The 24,987-nt window shown below is 46.9% G+C and overlaps 2 protein-coding genes across 2 annotated transcripts in view; one reads left to right on the top strand and one right to left on the bottom strand.

Annotated features, from left to right (window-relative positions):
* The window catches only part of LOC309532617 (potassium voltage-gated channel subfamily KQT member 1-like), a 558,589-nt gene that overhangs the window by 524,163 nt on the left and 9,439 nt on the right, over positions 1-24,987 (top strand). The gene's annotated exons all lie outside the window — the stretch shown is intronic.
* Positions 182-24,987, bottom strand: LOC309532960 (uncharacterized protein; the record flags this gene model as incomplete). Its single annotated transcript, XM_082223742.1, has 4 exons — positions 21,406-24,987; positions 19,667-21,089; positions 17,595-17,725; positions 182-382 (listed from the first exon to the last, which is right to left on the bottom strand). Exons 2-4 carry the CDS (start codon positions 20,343-20,345, stop codon positions 182-184), a joined length of 1,011 nt encoding a protein of 336 aa, XP_082079868.1. The 5' UTR covers positions 20,346-21,089; positions 21,406-24,987.

Raw genomic sequence — 24,987 nt, 5'->3', positions numbered from 1 at the left:
GGTGACGGGAGGCGAGGGCTGCCCGGGGATCCTGCGCTTTGGCCCAAAGCCTCGTCCCGATGTCAACGCTTCGCTCCGTGCGGGTGTTTAAGGGGGGGGGACGAGCCTTTTTTTCAGCCAGTGGCCCAATATGGCGATTGAAGGGAGGCGGACGGAGGAGAAGCTGATTGACACGGCCCGTCTATTTAAACGGAGGCGCCGCGCCATTGGCTCGAGGCTCGGGCGCCGCCCCGTCGGAGCGAGCGCCGCTTTGTGAAGGGGGCCGGGACGGAGGCGCCGCCGCCCGGCCGACGGGCTGCTGCTTGGTCGCGCCGGGGCGCCTTGGTCGCCGGGGGACTCCCAGCGGGAGGGGCCTCTCGTCCTTCCCGCCCCCGAGCGGATCCTGCGGGGGAAGGTTTGCTTCCCTTCGCTTGGTTCATGAAATTTATACACCGCTGGATGGTAAAAGCACAAGCAAGCAGATCCCTCAAAGCGAGAAAACAATAAAATCGAGAGAAATTCACAGCTGTACTTGAAAACATACAAACGCCAGAATCCTGGAACAGATTGAGTTTTGGAAACAACCAATTAAAATACGTCTGTTACATCTCTTCGCCCTCCCTGTCTTGTGGGCAGCTGCTGCTTGGTGGTTTTCCGACTGCAATTTTTCCTCCCCCCTAACAACTTAGAGCTGAATGGAATGGAAGGAACTTAAAATGGGGGCAAGGTGGAGACCTCCCTCTCCCCTCCCTCTTTTTATCATTGAGTCCATACAGCTGAAACGAGATTGTTTTATTATTATTTATTAAGCTTCTATACCACCCTTCATCCAAAGATCACAGGGTCGTTCACAGCAGGGGTAGGCAAACTAAGGCCCTGGGGGCCGGATGCGGCCCAATCACCTTCTCAATCCGGCCCACGGATGGTCCAAGAATCAGCGTGTTTTTACATGAGTAGAATGTGCCCTTTTATTTAAAATGCACCTCTGGGTTATTTGTGGAGCATAGGAATTTGTTCATTTCCCCCACCCCACCCCCAAAAAATACAGTCCGGCCCACCACATGGTCTGAGGGATGGTGGGCCGGCCCACAGCTGTAAAAGGTTGCTGACCCCTGGTTTACAGCATAAAAATACAAAACAAAAAGACAAAATAGGTAATACAACAAAACCAAACAAATACACCAGTATGCGCACACACAAACACATTTTAAAGGCCCTGGGCTGTGTTATAGAGGAACATTTTCTCCTGGTGCCTAAATTACGGATGGGGAAAACTTGTCTGGGGAGGCACAAGTGCCCCCATGCCCAGACCCTCTTGCCTGAAGGGCCAGAGGCAGGGCAGAAGGTCGTTGTGTACCCTATTAACTATGCTGCCTGTTAGATATTGGGTTATTTACTTACTTGATTGAGGGGCAGCAGACCCCCCTGCAACCCCTGGCTATGCCCATGACTGGATTCTCAATGCAGAGATAACTGCAGAAGAGGCGGCACATAGCAGCTCTGCATGAGTCACTGCTCTGCATCTTTCCTTCCAGTTGGAGGCACATTCAGAAGAGTGACCTATGTAGACTCAAAAAGAAAAAATCAGGAGCTGAGTGAAGTGTGCTTCCAGGTTTTATTCAGAAAGAAAGTGAGCATCAGCTACCAGAAATTTGGGGGGACATTGATCTACAAGATGGCATGATGACTGGCACCCAAAAGTACTCTTAATTAAGCTTGTTCTCCAGTTAGGATGGAGTATTGCTTCCGACTGTCTCTGCAAAATGCACACCTTGCCTAGGGAATGTGCCACTCTGTAGAAAGGTGAACTGATGTGCTTGATGGTTGATATATGTATATCATTACTTGTTATTTATTTTCCTGTTACAGTTTGACACTTCTTCTTCTTCTTCTTCTTCTTCCTGACACAGTGAAATTATATATTTGTTCCCTTGCTGAAACCAGAGTTTAGTGAGTGGAGCAGAAAAGTTGGTCAGATGGAGCTAATCCAGAGGTTAATGATCACACACATTTGCACACAATCGTTTGCAGAAGGAAATATCAGTTTGTCACCCAAGTTTGCTATTGGTCGGAAAGCTTCGTTCACACATGGATTGCTGTACACTTGGGTTTGGTTCACACATGCATGCTCTATTCTTGTAGTATACAACATTAAGTACGTAGTCTTTTCTATGTGTGGCCATCATAGATATAAAAGCACTTGCACATTTCCCTTAAGACTACTACTTATACCTGCTTTTCAATGAATAATAATAATAATAATAATAATAATAATAATAATAATAATTTATTATTTATATCCCGCCCATCTGGCTGGGTTTCCCCAGCCACTCTGGGCGGCTTCCAACTGAATATTAAAAACAGTACAGCATGAAGTCATTTAAAGCATTCAACAACCATCATTAAATGAGTTCTCAAATATAAAGAAATCATATGATGAACATATATGCATGAAAAGCCAGGCCTTGATTTTTGGCTGTGGAATATGCGAACCAACTCCATTAAAAGGCATTGCTGTGAACCGCCCTTTTTATGCTGTGAACCATCCTAAAATCTTGGGATCTCAGTATACAAATGTATTTAATTGATGATGATGACAAGGATGATGTGAGAAAGAAAGGACATTCCATTTGTAGTGCTATATTTGTGATGGTGCCTTCACACAGGTAAGTCATCATTCAGTGTTGAAAGTGTTGTAAGCCTGGAGTTGCAGCCAGTCACGGCTTCCTGAGGAATATACTTCGTCTTTGCAAACGTGTGCTTGTCTGTCAGCATATTGCACCACTGCTCAGAGACCTACACTGACTGGGGGGTTTGTTCCAGGCCGTATTCAAGAGTTACTATTGGTATGTGAAGCCCTTAATAGTTTGAGACCATTTTATTTCAAAAACTACCTAACCACCCAACCACTTCAGTCTGAGGAACTGGCGCTTTCACAAGTACCACATCATGTTTGTTCCACAACAGCAATGAATTGATTCTTCATATCAGAGGCAAATTTAGGGTAGCATGATTGGTTCGCCTGCATTGGGCCCTGATCTGAGAGGACACTGCAGGGGGTGCCTCAGGAAGGACAAACAACAGAAGGCGAGAGGCAGGGGGCACCGAATTTTGGTGTTGCACAGGGTGCTGCTGAAATGTGAAAGTCCAAAGTCTGCAATTGTTCACATGTGACAGCAAGAACGCTTTGGAACTCCTGCCCATTGATATTCAGCAGTTGCCTTCACTGTACTGTTTCCAGCACCTGCTAAAAACTTATTTGTTTAAGCAAGTCAACCCAGACATGTAAATCTGATTTTTTCAGTAATTTTAATGCATATTTTATGTAAGCCACTTAGAGGTTTTGATGATTAAGTGGTGCATAAATCCTGTGAAATATGTGTGTGTGTGGCAATCAGATGCCTTTGTTACCAGGCAATAATGAATAAGGTACTGGAGGGGCTGAGCACCAGGCATGATAATTTTTGTTTCATCTGCACAGGAAAGAGAGAAGAAAGGTGAAAAATGAGCTCCAATGCCTGCCATGGATGTTAACCATCCAAGGCTGTTTAAAATTTGTGGTTTTGTGTCATGAAGGCAGGTAAGATGGTCCATGAAATTAAAACCCACCATGAGATTTTAATTTAACACCCCCCCCTCCCGTCCATGGAGCCAGCTTTAGCCAGTTTGCTCCTGCTCCAAGGGATGGGGTAAAAACTGACACCTTGTGTCTCTTTTGGCAATTTTCTGTGCACAGTGTGATATCCTTTGTTCAAGAAAGGCATAGAAGGAAAGTGTTAGTGGCTGGCATTTAATGCCTGTGCTTACATACCTGGCAGTCAGCCCCAATGATTTCAGCAGAGTTGAGTCTAAAGTGAGCAGTGGAAGAGTTAAACTGGATCTATTACAAAGCTAGGGACTATCCAAGGTTGTATACCTTGGTTTACAACCATAATCCATTCTGGAGGTCCGTTTGTAAACCAAAAGAGGTTGTAACCCAAGGCGTGCTTTTGCCAATGGGGCCTCCCCCAAAAAATTGTTCGTAATTCAAAAAAAATAATGGATAGCAATCCAAAAATAGTTTGCAAACCGGGACATGCACTTCTGGGGTTGACGTGTTTGTAATCCAAAACGTATGCAAACCAGACTGTTTGCAAACCAAGGTACCACTGTACTCTATTCCGAACTTAAAAATGGAAAGCGTAATGCTCGTGGTCAACAAAAGAGGTTTAAAAACTATCTCAAGACAAAGCTGAAAAAATGTAGTATAAACACCAACAATTGGGAAACACTTGCCTGCGACCGCTCCAACTGGAGAACAGCCTTTACGAAAGGTGTCATGGGCTTTGAAGACACTCGAACTCGGGACGCAAGGGAGAAACGTGCTAAGAGGAAGAAGGCATGCCTGGCAAATCCACACCGTGATCAACTCCCACCCGGAAACCAATGTCCCCACTGTGGAAGGACATGTGGATCCAGACTTGGCCTCCACAGTCACTTACAGACTGTTTAAGGAAGACAATCTTCCTCAGCTAGTGAGTGACTGCCAAAGCAGCAGGAGCAGCAGCAATGTTGCATGCCCCCAAGTGTGGGCACTACCACATTTAGCTTTCCCCATTCCCTTCTCCTCCACCACCCTTCTCCATGCACTGCTTTCTCATTGCTCCCAGGCAGCTCATGGGCTGAACTTTCCAGTCTTCTCCTTAGCTGCTGAAGGGGATCAACAGACCCCAAGGTTTCGGATGGACTGACTGGTGATTTTCCAGTTGCATACAAGCCACACTTGCACGCAGGCACCCACCCACCCTTGAGGAGGGTCGGGGGGGTGAGAAATGTCCCTATTTTCACCCAAGGAATGTTGGAGGGCATGGGTTTGTGGAATGCTCTTCCTAAGGAGCTGCTTCTTCTGGCATCTTCAGGATACATCCTTAGGTGCCAGGCAAAAATGTTCCTCTTCAACCTGGCCTTGAGCTAATTAAATTTCTATGACCTTTTAAATGTGTTTGTTGGGAATATTGTTTTGTTTTGAATCTATTTGTTTTGTGCTTTTATCCTGTATTTTTATCTTGTGGAACATCTTGAGATCTTTTGATGAAGGGTGGTATATAAATCTAATAAATAATAATAACTTTACAAAATCCTGGGAGATAGGTTAGGATTGCAAGCTTGGCTTTCATATGAGGAAGGAGTGGAGGGGTTCATGGTGTCAGTATGAATCCTCAGTAAACACCAACCTGTGAGGAAGCTCAGCTGAACACAAGTGAGGCTTACGCATCTAAGTCTAAGTAAGCACACCATAATAAGGGCATGTTAAGACTGGTTCAAATCTTGGAGCTGGACACATACCCAGTGCCTTGGCCAAAGCCTACTTACATCTGTAATGAATAAAGTTGTGGTCTATTTCAACCCAATACTAACCTTGTGTGTCTTATTTCTCTGGTGGGTCCCTCGCTGGGGTACAGGCATCCTGCATATGGGAATGCAAATGACAGGGTCAGATGATTGCCAGGTGGCTTGCTGCACCCACCTGTCCCTTGCACAGTGACAGGCTCTTGGGAACTGCTGCAAGGACTACAGCAGTGATGGACCTTGAGGTCTCAAATTTCAGCCACACCCTGTGCGATGCCAAAATTCAGTGAGGCCCCACCACCCAGGCCTCTTGCCTTTCATTCTACATCACAGTTGTGGCATGCCTGAGGCTCCACACCCAGGGCGACCAAACCGGTTGCACTCCCCTAAATTCACCTCTGGCTACAGAGCTGATCCAGCAGGCTTGAAGTCACCATCCATAAACTAAACTTGGACACACATGATGACAGGGAGGTGTAGGTTGGGCTAAATGGCCTCATGAGCCACTTCTTGTTTTGCATGTGAGCCAGAGGTTCCCCACCCTTGCTGAACATGGGCAAGACAGGTTGCTCACTGGGGCAATATGGTTTGAGCACATAACACCAGTCCTGGCCAATTAGTTTCCAGGCCCAATTCGAAGTGCTGGTTTTGATTTATAAACCCTTAAATGGCTCAGGGCGACAGTACCTCATACCATATGAACCTGGACCCTGCAATCATCACCTGTGAGCCTCCTCTGTGGGAGATCTGGATGGAGGCAGCATGAGAAGGGACCTTTTCTGTGGTGGCTCCCCATTTCTGGAATGCTCTCCCCAGGGAGCCTTGCTTGGCAACATCATTATATATCTTTAGGCACCAGGCAAAAACATTCCTCTATTACCAGGCCTTTGGCTTTTAACTATCTGTGACCTTTTAGGAGTAGGTGGGATGTTTTAAATGTACCAGAATTTCTCTTTCTTCTTGTTTTTAATGTATCTTAATGTATCTATTGTCTGTTTGTTGGCTTGGTTTTATGTCACTTTGAGTTGCCCTGGGCAGCATGTAATAAATACTACTACTAATAATAATGACGACAACATGGTCCTCCTCTCTCCCAACATCTCTGTGAGGTAAGCTAGGCTGAGCGAAAGTGGTTCGCGGAGATTTGCCCAGTGAAGTTCATGGCTGAGGGAGATTTTCAGGTTACTTAATTGCCGTGTCTCTTTTTTTGTTACAAATATCTTATTTACAAATATATTTTTTAATTGCCAAATAATGCTTTAACATGTTTTGTTTACAACATCTGCTTAATTTTTTTCTTCTCCAATCAAATATTTTAGTTCAAATATTCTGGCCACCAGAAATACTCTTGAGATATTTCTACAATATGCAAATTAACATAACATATATTTGTTTTAGTTTTTATTTCCTAAATATGTCAAATAAGCAAACTACATCAGGTGCCAATAAATTTAGGTGACTGGCTGGGTATTGTTCTGACTCAAAAGCTTCCCAGTTGAACACATCACTGTTTAATAGTATTGTACTGAATTCTTTCTGACAATGAAGAAGCGCTGTAATCGAGAGAAAGGTTTGCTGCTTAACTTTTTAAAAGGAAAAAAAAAGCATTTGGCATTTTTGCATCTCTTCAAAGTACTTGTATTTTTAATACCCAAGTTTCTGCAAGCCAACATAGCCTTCAACACACTATTCTTGGAGGCCTCTTTGCACACATAGTTGTTACTGCATCAATTTGCTATAATTTTACTTCATCCAGCCAGAAGATATATATGTTTCTAACCTGATTTTAGGTTGAGATTGTTCACTTTGGAATCTAGTGAGTTCTCTTTCCTCTGAAACCATCTTGTGAGCATTTTTCCTTCAGAAAGGTATAAAGCACCAGGCCAGCTAGAATGGCTGGGGAAAGGCAGTAGCGACCTTGCTATGATCTAAAGTGTTTTGTTTATTGTCATCCACCCCCATCCCTGTAGCACATAGTGAGTGATTGGGGGGCTAGGAGTACACAGGCAGAGGTGTAAAATCTCCAAATATCACAGCAGCGCCATCCTCTTGTGCAACGAGGACATGACAACCAAGTGAGATGCAGAAGGGAACTGATAAACAATATGAAGGAGACACAGAGGAGTTTTAAAATCCTGCTTGACATTGTTCTAAACTCCGGCTGGAAATAAGCAGCAGCTTGATCCCGTCCTCTCAACTACCTCCTCCCAGCCCTGCAAGTCAAGAGTTTTGCATGAATATTCTCCCTCCTTTTCTATAACTTTCCCTATAATTATATGTTTATTTATACCCTGCCTTTTCCTCTGACAAAGACTCAAAGCAGCTTACATATAAAATAGGAACACCTATTTTATACAGGGCAGTGGCACGGGGGAATCAATCATTAAAAAAAATTAAACATTAATAGGATTAAATCTTTATATGAATGTAAAATATCTGTTAAAAACATACCAAAAAAACCCACATTGCACACTGATTTCTCTTGGAGGAGAAAGTGAATGAAAGGAAGAGAAAGGCCAGGTCATCTGCAGCTCAGTTAAGTGAAAGAATGGGTCTGAGTCCATTATTAGTTTCAGTAAATCCAAGAAATCTGCCTAAACTCAGCATAGTTCAGCATAGTTGTGGAGGCCAGGGGTAGGTCAGGTTGAACAGTCCAGCACACAGGCAGGAGGGAAGAGAGAACCTGGGCATAATCTGGCAAGCAGTTCTCCTGCGTAAGCCCATTGATATGAGCTGCTGCTGCTGCTGCTGCTGCTTCTTTCAGCTGGGATGGTGCCTATTAACTGGCAGGGGCAGATGCAGAAGAAGACAGGGATGAATTGGAGCTCCTGTATCTTTGCTAGAAGGAAGTGCAGGAGGAGCCATGTCTTGTTTTGGCATCAGGGCACCATTGATGCCAGTTTTTCCTCACTGAGCTCCTTTACCTGGAATGTAAACTTTGGCCACCTCTTATCTTAACACTAGAAAAAACTTCACCAAGAGATTTCTGCTGTTTGGAAGCACAGGAACTGTCCGTTGTCAAGAAGCACCTGCTTTTAAGCCTTCAACAGCTGCTTGGTTGGGAGATATTTAGACTTTTAAAAAATGTGATCTAAACCAGAAAGCCTATCTGCAAAATTTTTGAAAATGTAAACACCACCATTAAGGCCTACACCAAGGTGAGGAGAAAGAGCGGAGCTACAGTTTGCTCACTGACACCTCCAGCTTCCAAGCTAGGTCTAGAATCTCATCCAAACTCTCCAATCACATTGCTTCTGGGGTGGGATGTTGATGCTATAAAATCTTTCTCCCAGTGCCTTGTAACTGAAGAGTCTCACAATGCAAGAAAGCCTTGTGAATACAGTTACCTAGCTATCTAAGCTGTTGCAATTCCTTCACTGCTGCCTAGAGTACCTTACCTTGGCTATTGTGATTTCCTCACTGCTGTCTTTTAGGCGATCATTTAATTCCTTCATTAATCCTTACTTTTACATTTTAAACTTTAAAGGTGGTTAGCACAGAACCTCCTGGATCTACCTGTTTCACATCTGGCAGGGTTAATCCCTACCTGGGGGGCTACTATGTCTGCAGGTTTCATGCACCTATGTGAAGAAAAGCCAAAAAGTTACAGCCAGTTTAGTTTCCCAATAAAAAGTCAATGTGAAGGCCGAAGTTTTGGTATTTCAAATATTGGTTCAGATTCAAGGTCTGAGGTTAGCACCCCACCCCCGCCACCATGAAATCCAAGCCAAATAGGGGCCTGACCTGAAGCATCTAAGAAGACCCCACAGTGTGTGGGGATTGTCATTGCCCTAGTCTGAAGTACCATTTTGTATTCCAGGATTGCCCAGATCCTTCAGCCTGGAAGACAGTGGACTGTTCTGGTCAGTGCACAACCAATAATAATAATAACAATAATTTATTTATACCCCACCCATCTGGAGTAAGCCCCACTTAATTACTTAGGGCTTACTCTCAGGTAAATGGGATTAAGACTGGAGCCTTATTCATCTTGTCAAATTCAGTGAGGCATTTCTAAATGTTTCAGCTCACACTTATGGACAGAGTTTAATTTGCTGCATTTAGAAGTAACATTTATGCAACTTGATGGTAGCGTCTAAAAGAGTAAGTCTTGCCCCGTTCCCATCACATGCATAGATTCCTTCCACTTCCTGATTTCTGGGAAATTTAGTTTGCCAAGCTGTTTCAACCAGGCAGTCTATGGTTACTGTTGACCAACATTTGCCTTCAAGCCAGATCACAGCCACGCCATACATTTAAAGTACACAGCTTCCCCAAAAGAGTCCTGGGAATGTACAGTTCTCAGCACTCTTAACAAATTCCCAGGGTTATTTGGAGGAAGCCATGTGCTATAACCCAGATTCAGAAATCAGCTTAATACTGTGCTTTTTGTCTAGTCCTGCTTTGAAGACAAGCAATAGCTACTTCTGGGCTGCATCAATAGGACTATAGCATCTAGATCAAGGGAAGTAATAGTGCCACTGTATTCTGCTCTGGTCAGACCACACCTGGAGTACTGTGTCCAGTTCTGGGCACCACAATTCAAGAAGGACACTGACAAACTGGAACGTGTCCAGAGGAGGGCAACCAAAATGGTCAAAGGCCTGGAAACGATGCCTTATGAGGAACGGCTAAGGGAGCTGGGCATGTTTAGCCTGGAGAAGAGGAGGTTAAGGGGTGATATGATAGCCATGTTCAAATATATAAAAGGATGTCACATAGAGGAGGGAGAAAGGTTGTTTTCTGCTGCTCCGGAGAAGCGGACACGGAGCAATGGATCCAAACTACAAGAAAGAAGATTCCACCTAAACATTAGGAAGAACTTCCTGACAGTAAGAGCTGTTCGACAGTGGAATTTGCTGCCAAGGAGTGTGGTGGAGTCTCCTTCTTTGGTGGTCTTTAAGCAGAGGCTTGACAACCATATGTCAGGAGTGCTCTGATGGTGTTTCCTGCTTGGCAGGGGGTTGGACTCGATGGCCCTTGTGGTCTCTTCCAACTCTATGATTCTATGATTCCTAACTAGGGTGTAAAGGTTTTTATCACATGCAAATAAGAGGAAGAGTGAACAACCACACAGTACACTCTTAATAGCCAAACTATGGTTTTGCAATGACGTATAAGCTGGGCTTGAGTTATGAACCAGGAAGTCCTTGGTTCAAATCTTGCCTTAGTCATGAACACCGTAGTTGGCCTTGGGTGCAGTTCACATTTGCAATATAATAGGGGGATAATGCTACTCTGCTTTCTTACAAGGTTCTTGTAATGATTACTGAGATAATATATGTGGAATACTGTGCACAGACTCTATTATGTAAATCCTTAGTATTATTATGAGGAGTGGAATGTTGCACATTCTTTAAATGTACACTACCAAAGCACTTTCTGAAAGATGGGGGCAATACATTTATGAATGCTTATAATATTGCTTTCCTTAGATTTCTTGAGGATACCACTGCATTACTTGAGGACTGTCCTGGTTCCTAAGACCCCATGTGAATGACAAGTGTATTTCGTTACTGTTAGCGGAGACCAGCCCACATTACTCATTTCACTTGCGGCTGTTTGCATAGCAAGGCACCATAGCTAAAACTAATCAATGGTGTAATACATTCGCAGATTCATGATGAAAATACATGTGCCAGATGAGACAGTCCTGGTCCCAGCACAGCAAATACCTCCTTATCCCTGTTATGTTATTTACCCCCCCCCCCCGCTACACACATATATACATGATTAGCATGGGGTAGAGGAAATTCTGGTTTATGGCTGTGAAGGGACTGAAAGCCTGGAAACTCTATGCCTCCAGAAAAGCCAGGATCCCTGAGGTAAGAGTTCCTGCATCATTTCCATTGCTGCCGCCACATGGCAAAGTATAAGGGCCTGATCAGGACCCAGATCTGGAGTTGTCTAGGGAACATCCAGGAACCATTCTGGATTATCTTCAGGAACAGATTCTGAGACTGGATCCACTTTATTCTACACAGAATGATTGTGCTGCATTTACGGGTCTGGCCTTTTTGGGTCAGAAATGTCTTCATTTCAAATCCTTTAAATTAAGATGTCTGGAAAAGATTGCTACAACTTTTCTTTCTTTCTGAAGCATTGTAAAAATGTTTTTCCCCCTGCACTGCATTATAACTCTAAGAACGGGGGGGGGGGGGGGACTTACTGCAGTACCACACAATTAAACACTTGCCCACTCCATGATCTGGGTAAACAAGTTTCTCAAAGGGTTAGATTACATCCAGCCAGGATGACTCGGCGTTTGTTTTTCTACTGACAAACTTGGAACCTTCCTGGGAAGGGGTTGTTATTTTCTGCCAGTATTTTCCCAAGTTCAATTCTTGAGGTTCCCAACTGATGACATGCTCTGAATGCAATGCTTTTTTGGCACAGGATGTACATCTGTGAAAGGGACACTGGCCCTGGTTTTAAGAGCCATTCATTAAATAAAAACACCCAGAGTCATATGTTATGTTTCCCTGAAATGTTTAAAGTCTTTAGTGCATGATATTAGACAATGGCTGTAAATATTCTTCCCCTAGAATTCAAAGACTAGCTTCCAACAATTTTGGAAGACGTTGTAGTTTTATTTCTCTTTGGAAATTAAAAGGGCAGGTTTTTCTTCCTTCCTTCCTTTATTCCTTTCAGTAAAACACATATTTGGGTGAAGAAAGAAGACTGAAGATTTTCTGTGTGGCACAGTTTGAACCATAGATAAGCCATTTATTGCTAGTACATACAGTGGCACCTCAGGTTACATACGCTTCAGGTTAGAGACTCCGCTAACCCAGGGTTAAGAACTTTGCTTCAGGACGAGAACAGAAATCGCATGGCGGTGGCAGCGGGAGGCCCAATTACCGTATTTTTCGCCCTATAGGATGCACCGTCCCATAAGACACACCTAGTTTTTTGGGGGGGAAATAAAGGGGAAAAAATTATTTTTCCCCCAGGTGCGGGGCTGGGGCAGCCCGAGCTTCCCCCAACCCCAGCCCCCAAACAGGCAGCTCTCTGCAAGCCGTGGGAGCCCAGCGGTGGCTCCCGCTGCTTGAGGAGAGATCCACGAAGCCTGGACGCCCTGAGATCAGCGCGCGCAGGCTTCGGGATGCCGGCAACTCTCCCCAAGCAGCGGGAGCGTTCCTGCTGCTTGCCGAGAGGTCCGCGAAGCCTGGAGAGCGAGAGGGGTCGGTGCGCACCTACCGCTCTCGCTCTCCAGGCTTCAGTGAAAGCCTGCATTCGCCCCATAGGACGCACCCACATTTCCCCTTCATTTTTGGAGGGGAAAAAGTGCGTCCTATAGGGCGAAAAATACGGTAGCTAAAGTGGTTCTTCAGGTTAAGAAGTGTTTCAGGTTAAGAATGGACCTCCGGAATGAATTAAGTATTTACCCCGAGGTACCACTGTATTGACTTGTACCTGTGCTGTTACCAGTTCTTGAACACAGGAAGGGAGAGGCCTAGGCTAAACCCTTCTCCAGGAGGTATTAGTTTTCTATGTGCAGGGAACTATTTTCAGTAGGCGAAACATTCAGACACATGATCTCCCACTTCATTCTGCTGATAGTATAAATTGTAATTTGTAAAAACTATCATTCCAACACTTCCTTTGCTTTCACTGCCTCTGCCCCCACCCCACATTTTTGCATGATTTGAACATGCCACTTGGTTAGAAGCAAGCAAGCAAGCAAGCAAGCAAGCACCAAGCACTGTGCAGTCATTTGAGACTTCGTTTTCCCTTTCTTAAGTTGCACATATGCTTATAGCATTGTTGTACCAATGTGGATCTTCTCCATTTGCAAGTGGCTGACCATGCCATTTTATAAGAAAAGTGATGAAGACATGACCTTGAATTTGCATTGTTTGGGCAGCAGCCTACAGCAGGTGTTCCATCTTCTGAAGTGGACCTGGCTCACTGTGATCACTGCTACCTGTGCTGCTCATATATATTTGCTGGCTGGTGTATGGGATTCAGAGGAAGCAGCAATTGCCAGAATAAAAGTTTCAAATCTCAGCAGTGCCATGTGTGATGCCCAAATTTGGTGCCCCTCCGCCTCTCATGCTCCATTCTAAATCATAGTTGTGGCACCAGCAGCACCCCAAGGCTCTGCACCCAGAGCAGCCAAACCAGTCACACTCTCCGACATCCACTTCTGCTTTCTTTCTCTCCTCCTGCTCCCAGCCCAACCTTGGACGACTGGGCCTTCTGGAGAGCCTGTGTCAGTGTGTGTAGAACACAGAAGGGGCAGCCTGAAGTGAAAACTGGAGCTGGCTTTGTGGAAGGTGGTGACCTAAAGTCTTGCTCTCCTTCTTTTTCTGTATTTGAGGTGGTGGCGGAGGCAGCAGCAGCAGCAGCAGCAGCAGCAGCAGCAGCAGGAGAGTCCTGTCACTGTAAGGTGCAAATACAGAACAGCTTTGTGTTGATCAGTACTTGCCATGAGCACTGGCAGTTGTCTGATTACATTATTTCCCCCCAGAATTTATATGCCACACCTATAGCTCAAAATGGACTACACAATACAATATTTAAAATAAGCAAAGCATTAAACAAACAAACAAACAAAAACTAGGAGTGTACGCATTGGTCCAATTCTGTTGCATCCTGTTTCTGCACAGGACCAGATTCATCTAATTTCCATACAAAATCGTCGGGGGAAATCCTGAAAAGTAAATATGCAATGCACTGCCCCATGGAACTACTTGCAAGAGGGTCCAAGGCATGGAGTGCTTTTGAAACCCTTTTGCATGCATTTTAAAAGGTAGTTGCAGCTGCCAAGATGAGTAGTGAGTGCAGGGCTCCTATCCTGCCATGACACACATTGGTTTTGCTTGTTTGTTTAGATATTCATTTTTGAAATTATTTTCATGCTAGAGGGAAAAAGCAGTTAGCCAAAAACTCATGAAAAGTATGAAGGTTCATAACTCCTTGAAAAAGCATCTGTTAAGTAGGTCCAAGGACTATTTGACTTGATACAGTGAACAGTATTACACAAACTAGTGGATTTGTTCATCATGTAAATGTACATAACTCTCTAGAAATCCCTCCAGGCTTCACATTGCGCAGGTGAGCTGCACTTCAACAGATCATAATTTATCCTGGCAACTGGACAGTTTAGAGCCATTGAATTAAGCATCTGGAAGAAAATCAGCAGGCTTTTCCAGACTTTGATGGGAAACTCTTTGTCATATTACATGAGAGTCAAATCCTTACTTCCTTCCAAAACCACCCATATCCAAGAGTTTGGTGAGTGGATGGGGCAGACTGCCTGTCAATCACCTGGCGTCACAATATCAGGTGGTCCATGGCCACTTGCCTTTGCAAGGCCCAGAGATTATCTGATTGTCAATGCTTGCAAAGCCCCTTACACAGCATTTTGCAAGCCCCAATGACTAGCTTATTTTTGGCCTTGCAAAGCACAGGGCACAGAGGCCACGTGTCTCACGCCTGATATGAGGTGTCAGACAGCTGTACACGGCTTCACGGGTCAAATCATTGCGCTCTGCAAGAGAGGGCTTCCTGGAGAGACTATCTGATCTGTATAGAATCGGGCCTTTAATGTGATGGCACCTCCCCTCTGGAACCCCTCCCACTAAATACCAAGCAGATGCAGCCTCTGCTGCATTTGGGGGGGGGGGGCAACAAGCATTTCCAGGGGAGCTCTTTATCCATTTCTGAATTGGAACTATTTTTAAACTGTTTTTATATACAAAATATATGAAACTGTATGGGATAACTGTGCCCCTGAAGGACCAGGTGCACAGCCTGGCGCAGATATGAGGCCTACTTCTGCAGACCTATAGCCCCTGGCCAGATTGGGACAAATATACACCACATCTAATGCAGCTAAATGAGATTGACAAAACATCCCTGATAGGAGGTTTGCTTGCTCCCCTCTGGGAGTTCTATGTCATTTCCCCTTTTTAATTTTGCTTGGTTTCCCTGTAGTGCAAAACCTCCTCTTTGCTCAGCTTTTGTCTTCTAATATTCCAGTCACCAGAGCCCTTCCTCACTCACCTTAAAAAAACAATCAGGAAAAACCAGTCTGAAGCTGGTGTGTGTTGACAGAAGAAAAACAGCAGGATTTAAATTTCTTTAGGCTTGTTTTTGTTTTGATGAAAAGAAGTGGGGTGAGGAGGAACGCCACACCCATTTTCTCCGCCCTGGCAGTTTGGTGCACCTGTTATTCTGCAGGCTGTACAGCAAGGGAAGGGGGCAAATTTGGGCTTGGTGTAACCAGGAGGAGGGAAGGACACAGTTTCATTAGCATCAAGAAAACCACATTCATCTTACGCCCATACTGACATGTGACCTGACCCTGAATTTTTATTTATTTTGTTTACCTCACACTAAAATAATACCCTCCATTTAAGGATTAATATTGTGCAGCAACTGGTTAGAAGGATGTTAAGTTGTGGGTTGACATAGCAGACAACACAGCGATTTCTCCAAAGCAGCTCTTTATCTTGTAAGCTGGAATAGAACTAAACTGAGGGGCTCAGTCAGCCTGCTTATATAGAGCTCCAGAACAATGTAACTGTTGCCATTTTCTAAAACTATCCAATCACTGAACGTCACTTTTCGATCCTTCATTTGCATACAAAACTATCCAATCACTGAACGTCACTTTTCGATCCTTCATTTGCATAACTATCTACAGTATCCCCCTGGCCCAGGGTGAGAACTTCAGTACATAACACCCCTCCCCACCGAGATAAGGCGTTAGTTACAATCGTAATGGTTTCCTTATATACAGCACTACACGTAATGGTTCAATTAGGCACAAAAGCATATCGGTTACATTTCACATACTTAGACCAACAGTGATACATGTCCAACAACATAGTCCTTTAAATAAGTTGGGCGCTTGGAAACTCTGCCAGACCGCCGGGGACTGGTAGCCAAGTCCGGGGGGGGGGCACACAATTCTTGCTGAGGCTGTGGTGCGACCCTAGGTGGCGTTGAAACCAAGTCCCCTGGATCCGCTGCTGTGGATGGAGCCTCCGCAAGTGGAGTGGTCTGAGTCTGTGGTAAGTTTGGCAGACCCTCTGAAGTGGCTTTGTTGTTTAATTTCTTTTTTCTTTTTGTAAAATCGCTTTTGTTGTGTTATCGATGATGTATTCTGACCTTGGAAAAAAAGCAATAAAAAATATTATTTAAAAAAAAAATGAAGTGGCTTTGTTCGGCTCCCCGCTGGCAGTTTGCGAGGGAGGTGGAGCCTCGCCATCTGTAAGTGTCTCTTCCGGAGCCACGAGCGCAGTTGGGGGCACCACAGTAGTGTCCAAGTCCCCAACCCTGGGCCTAAGCTGGTCTATGTGCCGGCGCCACAAGCGTCCATCTTCGAGTGCCACCTGGTATGAGCGAAGTCCAGTGACTCCCACTACTGTGGCTGGCACCCAAGGAATGTCCCCCACATAGTTCCGGGCAAAGACCTGGTTTCCTGGAACAAATGACTGTGGCGCGTTGGCACAGCCTGGGGGTTCGGCCACGGCAAAGTCTGGGTGCAGCCGGTCAAGCGGGGACCTGAGGCGGCAGCCCATAAGCAGTTCGGCAGGACTCCGCCCTGTGGCCGCATGAGGGGGGATGTGTTGCACGAACAAGTATTCGGCGACCCGCTCGTGCCAATCTCCCCGGTCCAGGCGCGCCAGTGCCTCTTTTGCCAAGCGCACCATTCTCTCCGCTTGCCCGTTGCTGGATGGATGAAAGGGTGCCGTTAGGGCATGGCGGATGCCCAGTCCCAAAAGATACCGCTCAAAAGTGCCTGACGTAAACTGCGGTCCGTTGTCGGAGACAAGGACATCAGGACACCCATGCGTCGCAAAGAGGCCTCACAGCACCCGGATGACGGCCTCGGTATTGGTGGAGGGCATCAGGGCCACCTCCAGCCATTTGGAATAGGCGTCCAGCACTACCATAAAGGTCTGGCCATGAAAGGGGCCGGCCAGATCGATGTGCACCCTCGACCAGGGTGTCTTGGGCGTCTCCCAGGTGTGTCCCTTAGCTGCCGGTGGCGCAGGCCTTGATTCTTGGCACGCTTGACAGGCGGACACCCAGGCAGTGATGGCATCATCCATGTTAGGCTACCAGACGTAACACCAAGCCAACACCTTCATTTTGACAATTCCGGGGTGGCCAACGTGCAGAGCCTCCAGGACGCGTTGACGGAGTCTTTGGGGAATCACGACGCGGTCTCCCCACAGCAGACAGCCGCAATGAGCCAAGAGTTCATGTTGTCTGGTTGCGAAGGGCTGGAACTCCGATGTAAAAGGCCCTTGTGGCCACCCCCTCCACACCCAGTTGAGCACACGGCTGATGGTGCAACCGTGGGCAGATGCGGAGGCCACAGTGGCAGCCGATACAGGCGCTGCCGGAAGAGCCTCAATCAGGAGGAGTGATGAAGCTGGAGCTGTGTCTTCCACAAACGCTGGAAGAGGGCAACGGCTGAGGGCATCAGCATGGCCCATCGATTTCCCCGGGCGATGGACGAACCGGTAGTGGTAGGCAGCCAGGAAAACAGTCCATCGCAGCATGCGTGGCGAGAGGACCGGTGGAGTTGGACGATCACCGGCGAGGAGGCCCAGGAGCGGCTTGTGGTCAGTGATGAGGTCAAAAGTCCTGCCATAGATGTATTCATGGAACCTCATCACTCCAGCCACATGTGCCAGTGCCTCCTTGTCGAGCTGGCTGTAATTCCGTTCCGTTGGAGATAGCATCCTGGAAAAGTAGGCAAGCGGTGCTTCTCTTCCGTCTGGAAAACGGTGACTAAGGACAGCGCCGATGCCAAAAGGTGAGGCGTCGCAGGCAAGGACCAGCGGCCTGGATTCACTGTACTGTACCAGCACAGGGTCTGATGAAAGGAGAGCCTTGACCGCGTTGAAGGCCGCCACCTCCCGATGACCGCAGGACCAAGGCGTCTTTGTGTTGAGGAGTCGGTGAAGAGGCTCAGCCACCATGGCTTTATGGGGCAGGAACATGTTATAAAAGTTCAGCAGCCCCAGGAATGCCTGCAACTCCGTCTTCTTCTTTGGGATGGGGGCCTGCTGGATAGCGTGGATCTTGGATGTGGTTGGGTGAAGGCCGGAGGCGTCGATAAGATAGCCCAGGAACTCTACCTGTGGAATGGCAATCTGGCACTTCTCCCTCTTTACCTTGAGCCCGGCCTCTTGGAATCTGGTCAGCACGGCACGGAGGCGCTCGAGCAGCTGCTGGTGTGAGTCTGCGGACACCAAGACGTCATCAAAATATGGTACCACGCCCGGAAGCCCTTGCAGGAGACGCTCCATAAGGCTTTGGAAGATGCCAGGAGCCACACTCACCCCGAACTGCAACCGGCGGCAACGGAATGCCCCTTGGTGGGTGACGATCGTCTGGGCTTCAGCAGTGGCATCATCGACGGGCAATTGTTGATAGGCTTGGGCAAGGTCCAGCTTAGCGAAGACCTTACCCTCACCCAGGGAATGCAGCAGGTGTTGGACAACAGGAACCGGATAAGCGTGCTACTGAAGTGCCTTGTTGATCGTGCACTTGTAGTCACCGCAGATTCTCACAGACATGTCTGGCTTGACAGGCGTGACGATGGGGGTTTCCCACTTGGCGTGGTCAACCAGCTCCAAAACTCCTTGGGCGATCAGCTTGTCCAGTTGTTCGTCCACCTTAGCCTTGAGAGCAAAGGGAACCCGGTGTGGCTTTAGCTTGATGGGGGCGACTTGTGGATCAAGGCTAAAGGAGATGGGCATACCTGTATATTGCCCCAAAGTGCCGTCAAAAACCTCGACAAAGTCTTTGACCAGACCCTCAGTCTCTGCGTTAGAGATGCAGTTGATGCCGGTGACTTCCAGGCCGAGGGCATCAAACCAGTCTAGCCCTAGGAGGCTTGACCGCTGACCTTCGACCACCACCAGCCGGAGCAGGCCCGAAAAATCCTTGAAGGCGACCCGGAACCGGCCAACGCCTACCACGGGAATGTCATTTTCCTGGTAGTCTCTCAGGTGTACGCGGTGAAAGTCGAGTTGCCTTTTAGACACTCTGGGTACCAGTCTTTTGATGGTGCTCCAAGACACGATGGACAGGGCAGACCCGGTGTCGATCTCCATGTCACATGGAGCTCCTTCAATGAGCACTGTGACGTTCAGCTTGCGTCGCGTAGGCGAGTCGGTTTGGCCAATCATGGTTCCAGACGGGCAGCGGCAGTTGGTGAGAGCGAAACAGCTTTCCTTGGCAGACTGGAGTGAAGACTTGGACTTGCGAGTCAGTGAAGAGGGGGTGTCAGACGGAGCCGATCGGCAGACCTTAGCGATGTGGCCCCTTCTGGAACACTTCCTACAGGTGGCGTCTCTGAATCGACACTTGGCACAGGAATGGTTGCCTCCACAGCCAGCATATTCCGGTTGGCCCTTGGACTTCTGTTGGAACTTCCTGCGCTCCCACTTTGTCTGGTGCACGTCATCGTCTTCACTGGAGGATGCCTCATCACTGCTGGCCTCTTCGTGATGCACTGGAACTGGCTTCCTAGCAAGACGCGGGTTGCTGGACTTGCGGATCTCCTGGGCTTCTGAGGCCACAGCCTCCTCAATGGATTTCTGTAGCGTGAGGTCTGGCTTGGCGAGGAGACGCCGTTGCAGATGGATGTCCCGGACCCCGCAGACAATTCGATCAATCAGGGCATCGTCTAAGTCTCGGAACTCGCAGTGCATTGCAGGCTGTCGCAGGGCGGTGGTGTAGTTGTTGATTGACTCCCCCTCTGCCTGGTTCCGGTGGTAAAACGCATGGCAGGCAGCAATCTTGGACGGCTTTGGCGCGTAGTGGTTGCGGAGCTTCTCTTGGATCGTGTCCCATGGTTTTGCCTGGACTGCTTCAGGCGCAACCAATGCTCGGGCCGTCTCAAACACCTCAGGCCCACAGAAGCTGAGGAATAGGCCCCGCTTCCGTTCCTTTGATACTGCTGTCAGCTCGTTGGCTTGGAGGTAGCAGTCGAACCGAGCGAGGTAGGAGTCCCATGATTCAGAGGCTGGCGCAAACGGCGGTAGAGGCACAAGTGAAGCCATGATTCCGATGCCGGCGTGAAGGGTGATGGATGGAACACAGTGCTCTAGCCAGAACAGTCAGCTCTGAATTGGTTCAGTCCAGTGATTTTGCTCAGTGATTTTGCTCAGTGATTCAGCTCAGTGATTCAGCTCAGTTCAGAGGATGGCCGCATCTGGCTGTGCTCTCATGTCCATCGATCCCAGCCTCGTCTCCAGTGTTACGTTGTGGGTTGACATAGCAGACGACACAGCGATTTCTCCAAAGCAGCTCTTTATCTTGTAAGCTGGAACAGAACTAAACTGAGGAGCTCAGTCAGCCTGCTTATATAGAGCTCCAGAACAATGTAACTGTTGCCATTTTCTAAAACTATCCAATCACTGAACGTCACTTTTCAATCCTTCATTTGCATACAAAACTATCCAATCACTGAACATCATTTGCATAACTTTTCGATCCTTCATTTGCATAACTATCTACAGTATCCCCCTGCTGGTCCAGGGTGAGAACTTCAGTACATAACAAAGGATGTGGATTAAACTCTGACTGTTGTATGTGTAGGCTTCAAAACAAAAATAACTTGAGCTTAATCTTCCCTTTGGTTGGGAAGTAAAGCATCATGGGCTGCATGAAGTGCCGTTGTACAAGCGCAGGTAACAAACCCCTGTGGTAGGCCAGTGGTGGATTTAAGGGGAAACAGTTCCGGGGGGGGGTGACTTGGAGCAAAGCACCTCCTCACAGCTGTGTTTTTTCCTGCTCCAAAGGGCCTCTTCTTGAAGCTGCTTTCTTAAGGCTGTAAGGGCTAAAATGCAGGTATCAGTGTAGCTAGGAACAGAACATCCTGGGGTAACTGCAGTTGTCCCTTTTTGGAGCATGTGATGGCAGCCGGAACATTGTCCACTTGTCAACCACAGGAACCCCATGGGATGCAGGGGTGCTGCAGTTGGCAGGCAGAAGCCTGAAGAAGCCTGTCACTCAGCCTTTGCCTGGTCAAAGATAGCAGCACATTCTGCTGCCCGTGGTCCTGGAGAGTGAGTGCAGCTTCCAGATTTGGCCTTCAGAGTAGCCACCCCTGACTTTTACCTGGCTTTGGCAGCACTGAAACAGTGCATGCTGCAAGTTACTAGTTCTCATATGAGAGGGTCGCTCTAATCGGGGTAAGTAAATTAGTAGTCAAAGGGGTGTAAGAGGTATTTGGGGAGGGGTACTCCCACTGATGTGAGGCATGGCATAGTTTGTTCACTTTTGGTACTCAGCCTGCACTCAACTCTCTCCTGTGGCTCCTGGAAGCTGTCAGCATGCGACAGCGGCCACAGCCCAAGAATGGCTTCGACTGGCCAGCTAAACCAGTTGAGGATAGTCAATGGGTCTCAAACGCTTTGTGAGTTACAGACTTCCCCTGCCTGCAAAGGCAGACTCTAGCAGATTGAGTGGACGAGACCAAGAGTGGGTCCAACAGTCAAGAAGGCAGTTTCTGCATGTGCTGTAAAGGGAAGTGAGGTGTAGATGTGACACATTAACCTGGAACAATTGCAACAGTTGAGTAGCCTGGCCCTAGAAATTCTTATTTGAAGAATTCTTATTTAAAGAGACACGGGTGGGAGATCTGTAAAATGGGTTTTTCTATCCAACTCAGAAGAATCAGAAATGAAGTACAGGGGGAGAAAGGATCATATTTAGGGTTCATCCACACTTGTCCCATGCCTAGAAGCTGTGGATCCAAGCAGTTTCCCCCTTGCCCTGCTCCTTTCCGAGGGAAAACCTGCTATTTAGTGCTAAATTGGAGCAAATGTCAATCCAGGGAAAGTCCAAATTACTGTTGTTCCTGTTGAGTGCTAAAGAGTGGTTTTCTTTTGGGGAAAGCGGCAGGACAAAAGGAAGTGTTGTAGTGCTCTGAAATACAGTAGCTGCAAAATTTACAATACACTGGTTCATTCCCATGCTGTAAACACTAGATGTCACTCTAACCTTCAGATGAGACGAAGAATTAGAAAATCACTTAGGATGTGTACACATGAGTGGCTTAAAATGCTTCTTGTCATTCTTTTCTCAATTCAGATTGAAGCTGGTTTGGGGGAAATGCATCAAAAAGCAGTATTTCATAAGAGATTACAGATAGGGATTGTGGTTTATGTCCTCATGTGTATGCCACTTCCCAAAACAGCAGGAGTGCAAACAGGAGTGTACAGCCTAACATGTCAGCTTTGGGATTCCCAATTCTGCAGATCCCATTCCTTTAATGTTACAGAGTATTGTTTAGGCAAGACGCAAAATTCATGTCATGCACCACATCTTCTGAGTTTGGGTCTCTATATGAAAGGCAAGAGCTGTCCCTTTGTACGTCAAATGTGGGGGAAAGAGTACAAGCCAGACTTTTCCAGGGAATCTCTGTGGGTTGTTTAACATAAGACTATGTTTAAGGTTTCGAATCCCCGCAATGGGCTGAGCTCCCGTTGCTCGGTCCCTGCTCCTGCCAACCCAGCAGTTCAGAAGCATGTCAAAGAACAAGCAGATAAACAGGTACTGCTCCGGCGGGAAGGTAAACGGCATTTCCATGTGCTGCTCTGGTTCGCCAAAGCGGCTTAGTCATGCTGGCCACATGACCCGGAAGCTGTACGCCAGCTCCCTCGGCCAGTAAAGCAAAATGAGCACCGCAACCCCAGAGTCGGTCACAACTGGACCTAATGGTCAGGGGTCCCTTTACCTTTTATGTTTAAGGTTGTACAAATGGAAATGACAAAGAACTGAAAGTGCAGGGGGACAAGATAGCCTTTTGAGTATCCAAAATACCATAGGGAAAAATTCATGTACCAAAGACAATTGGGGAGAGTCACCATGTGCAAGTGTTGGTATGTTAATACTAGCTGCTTCCCGGCCGTAGATATAATAATGGAAACCTGGTGGAATGAAGACGATAGGTAGGACACAGTGATCTTGGAATGATGGTCATATAAAACAAGTGGCTGTGAGTTTGTAGGCTGGCAGACAGGAGCCGAGATATCTGCTCTTTTTGCCTCATAGCGGGCGAAGTAGATGTTCAGCTGCTCTGCCAACATATCATTGGCCGTGACCATGTTTGTCATATTGCCTTTATAGTTGGTTAGGTGCTGCAATCCTTGCCACACTTGTTTTGTATTGTTCTCAGCTAAGCAGTTCTCAACCTTGAGCTTATATTGTTGCTTTGCCGCCTTGATGCCTTTCCTAAGCTTTATTCTTGCCTCTCTATATGTTAAAGGCAGTATCTCGGGCTTTCAAGAGTAATCTAACCTCAGCAGTCATCCAGGGTTTGCTGTTCCCATAAACTCTAATGTTCCTCTCTGTCGTTACATTATCGGTGCACACTTTAATATAGGGAGCTACAGCGTCTGTGTATCTGTGCAGATCTTGATGTTCAAACACACTCCAATCAGTACTTTCAAAACAGTCCTGGAGCTGACTGAAAGCGCCCTCTGGCCAGATTCTAACTGTTTTTATAGCTGGCTGAATTCTTCTTCTAAGGGGGATGTACTTCGGACATAAAAAGAGTGAGGAATGGTCAGATGAACCTAAGTGGGGGAGGGAGATTGCCCTGTACGTCTGCGTCAGATTAGAGTACACTCAGTCCAAAATATTCTTCCCTCTAGTGGGTGATTTCACATACTGTTCAAACTTAGGAAAAACTGTCTTCAGACAAGCTTGATTAAAGTCCCCCGCCACAACCAGGGCGCCCTCTGGATGTATTTGCTGCTGCATGGAGATGACGTCATATAATTTAGAAAGTGCTGCTGTGACATTAGCAGCAGGTGGAATGTAAATGGCCATGATAATTATCACAGTTACTTCACTAGGCAGATAAAATGGCCTGCAAGTAACTGCCATCAATTCCACATCTGGTGAGCAGAGCGTATAGACTACTTTGCTATTAACACACCACTCCCTATATATGTAAATGCAGATTCCTCCTCCTCTTGTCTTACCAGAATGACTGTCTCTGTCATGATGATAAATTACTTGATTAGTCAGCTCCACCGCTGTGTCTGGTACTGCTGGTCGTAACCAGGTTTCAGTGATACATTAAAATGGGCTCTGGAAAATGCCCAGTGGTGTTTAGGGCACTTAAATAATTTGCTGCAAAGGATCTTTGAGGTTCATATAAGAATTTTGGAGGATCGGTTAAGATCAATTTGAAATTCTGTATCCCAGATCACCTTGCCAACAAAGGTCCGTATGGTTAAAGCCATGGTTTTCCCAGTAGTGATGTATGGAAGTGAGAGGTGGACCATCAAGAAGGCTGATCACCGAAGAATTGATGCTTTTGAATTATGGTGCTGGAGGAGACTCTTGAGAGTCCCATGGACTGCAAGAAGATCCAACCTCTCCATTCTGAAGGAAATCAGCCCTGAGTGCTCACTGGAAGGACAGATCGTGAAGCTGAGGCTCCCAGACTTTGGCCACCTCATGAGAAGAGAAGACTCCCTGGAAAAGACCCTGATGTTGGGAAAGATGGAGGGCGCAAGGAGAAGGGGACGACAGAGGACGAGATGGTGGGACAGTGTTCTCAAAACTACCAGCATGAGCCTGACCAAACTGCGGGAGGCAGTGGAAGACAGGAGTGCCTGGCGTGCTCTGGTCCATGGGGTCACGAAGAGTCGGACACGACTAAACGACTAAACAACAACAACAACA

The sequence above is a fragment of the Podarcis vaucheri genome, assembly GCF_965113315.1.
Source record: "Podarcis vaucheri genome assembly, chromosome: 5".
In the NCBI taxonomy this organism is placed as follows: Eukaryota; Metazoa; Chordata; class Lepidosauria; order Squamata; family Lacertidae; genus Podarcis; species Podarcis vaucheri.
Note: the sequence above shows the minus strand (reverse complement) of the source record. Positions and strands in the feature narration are given on the sequence as shown.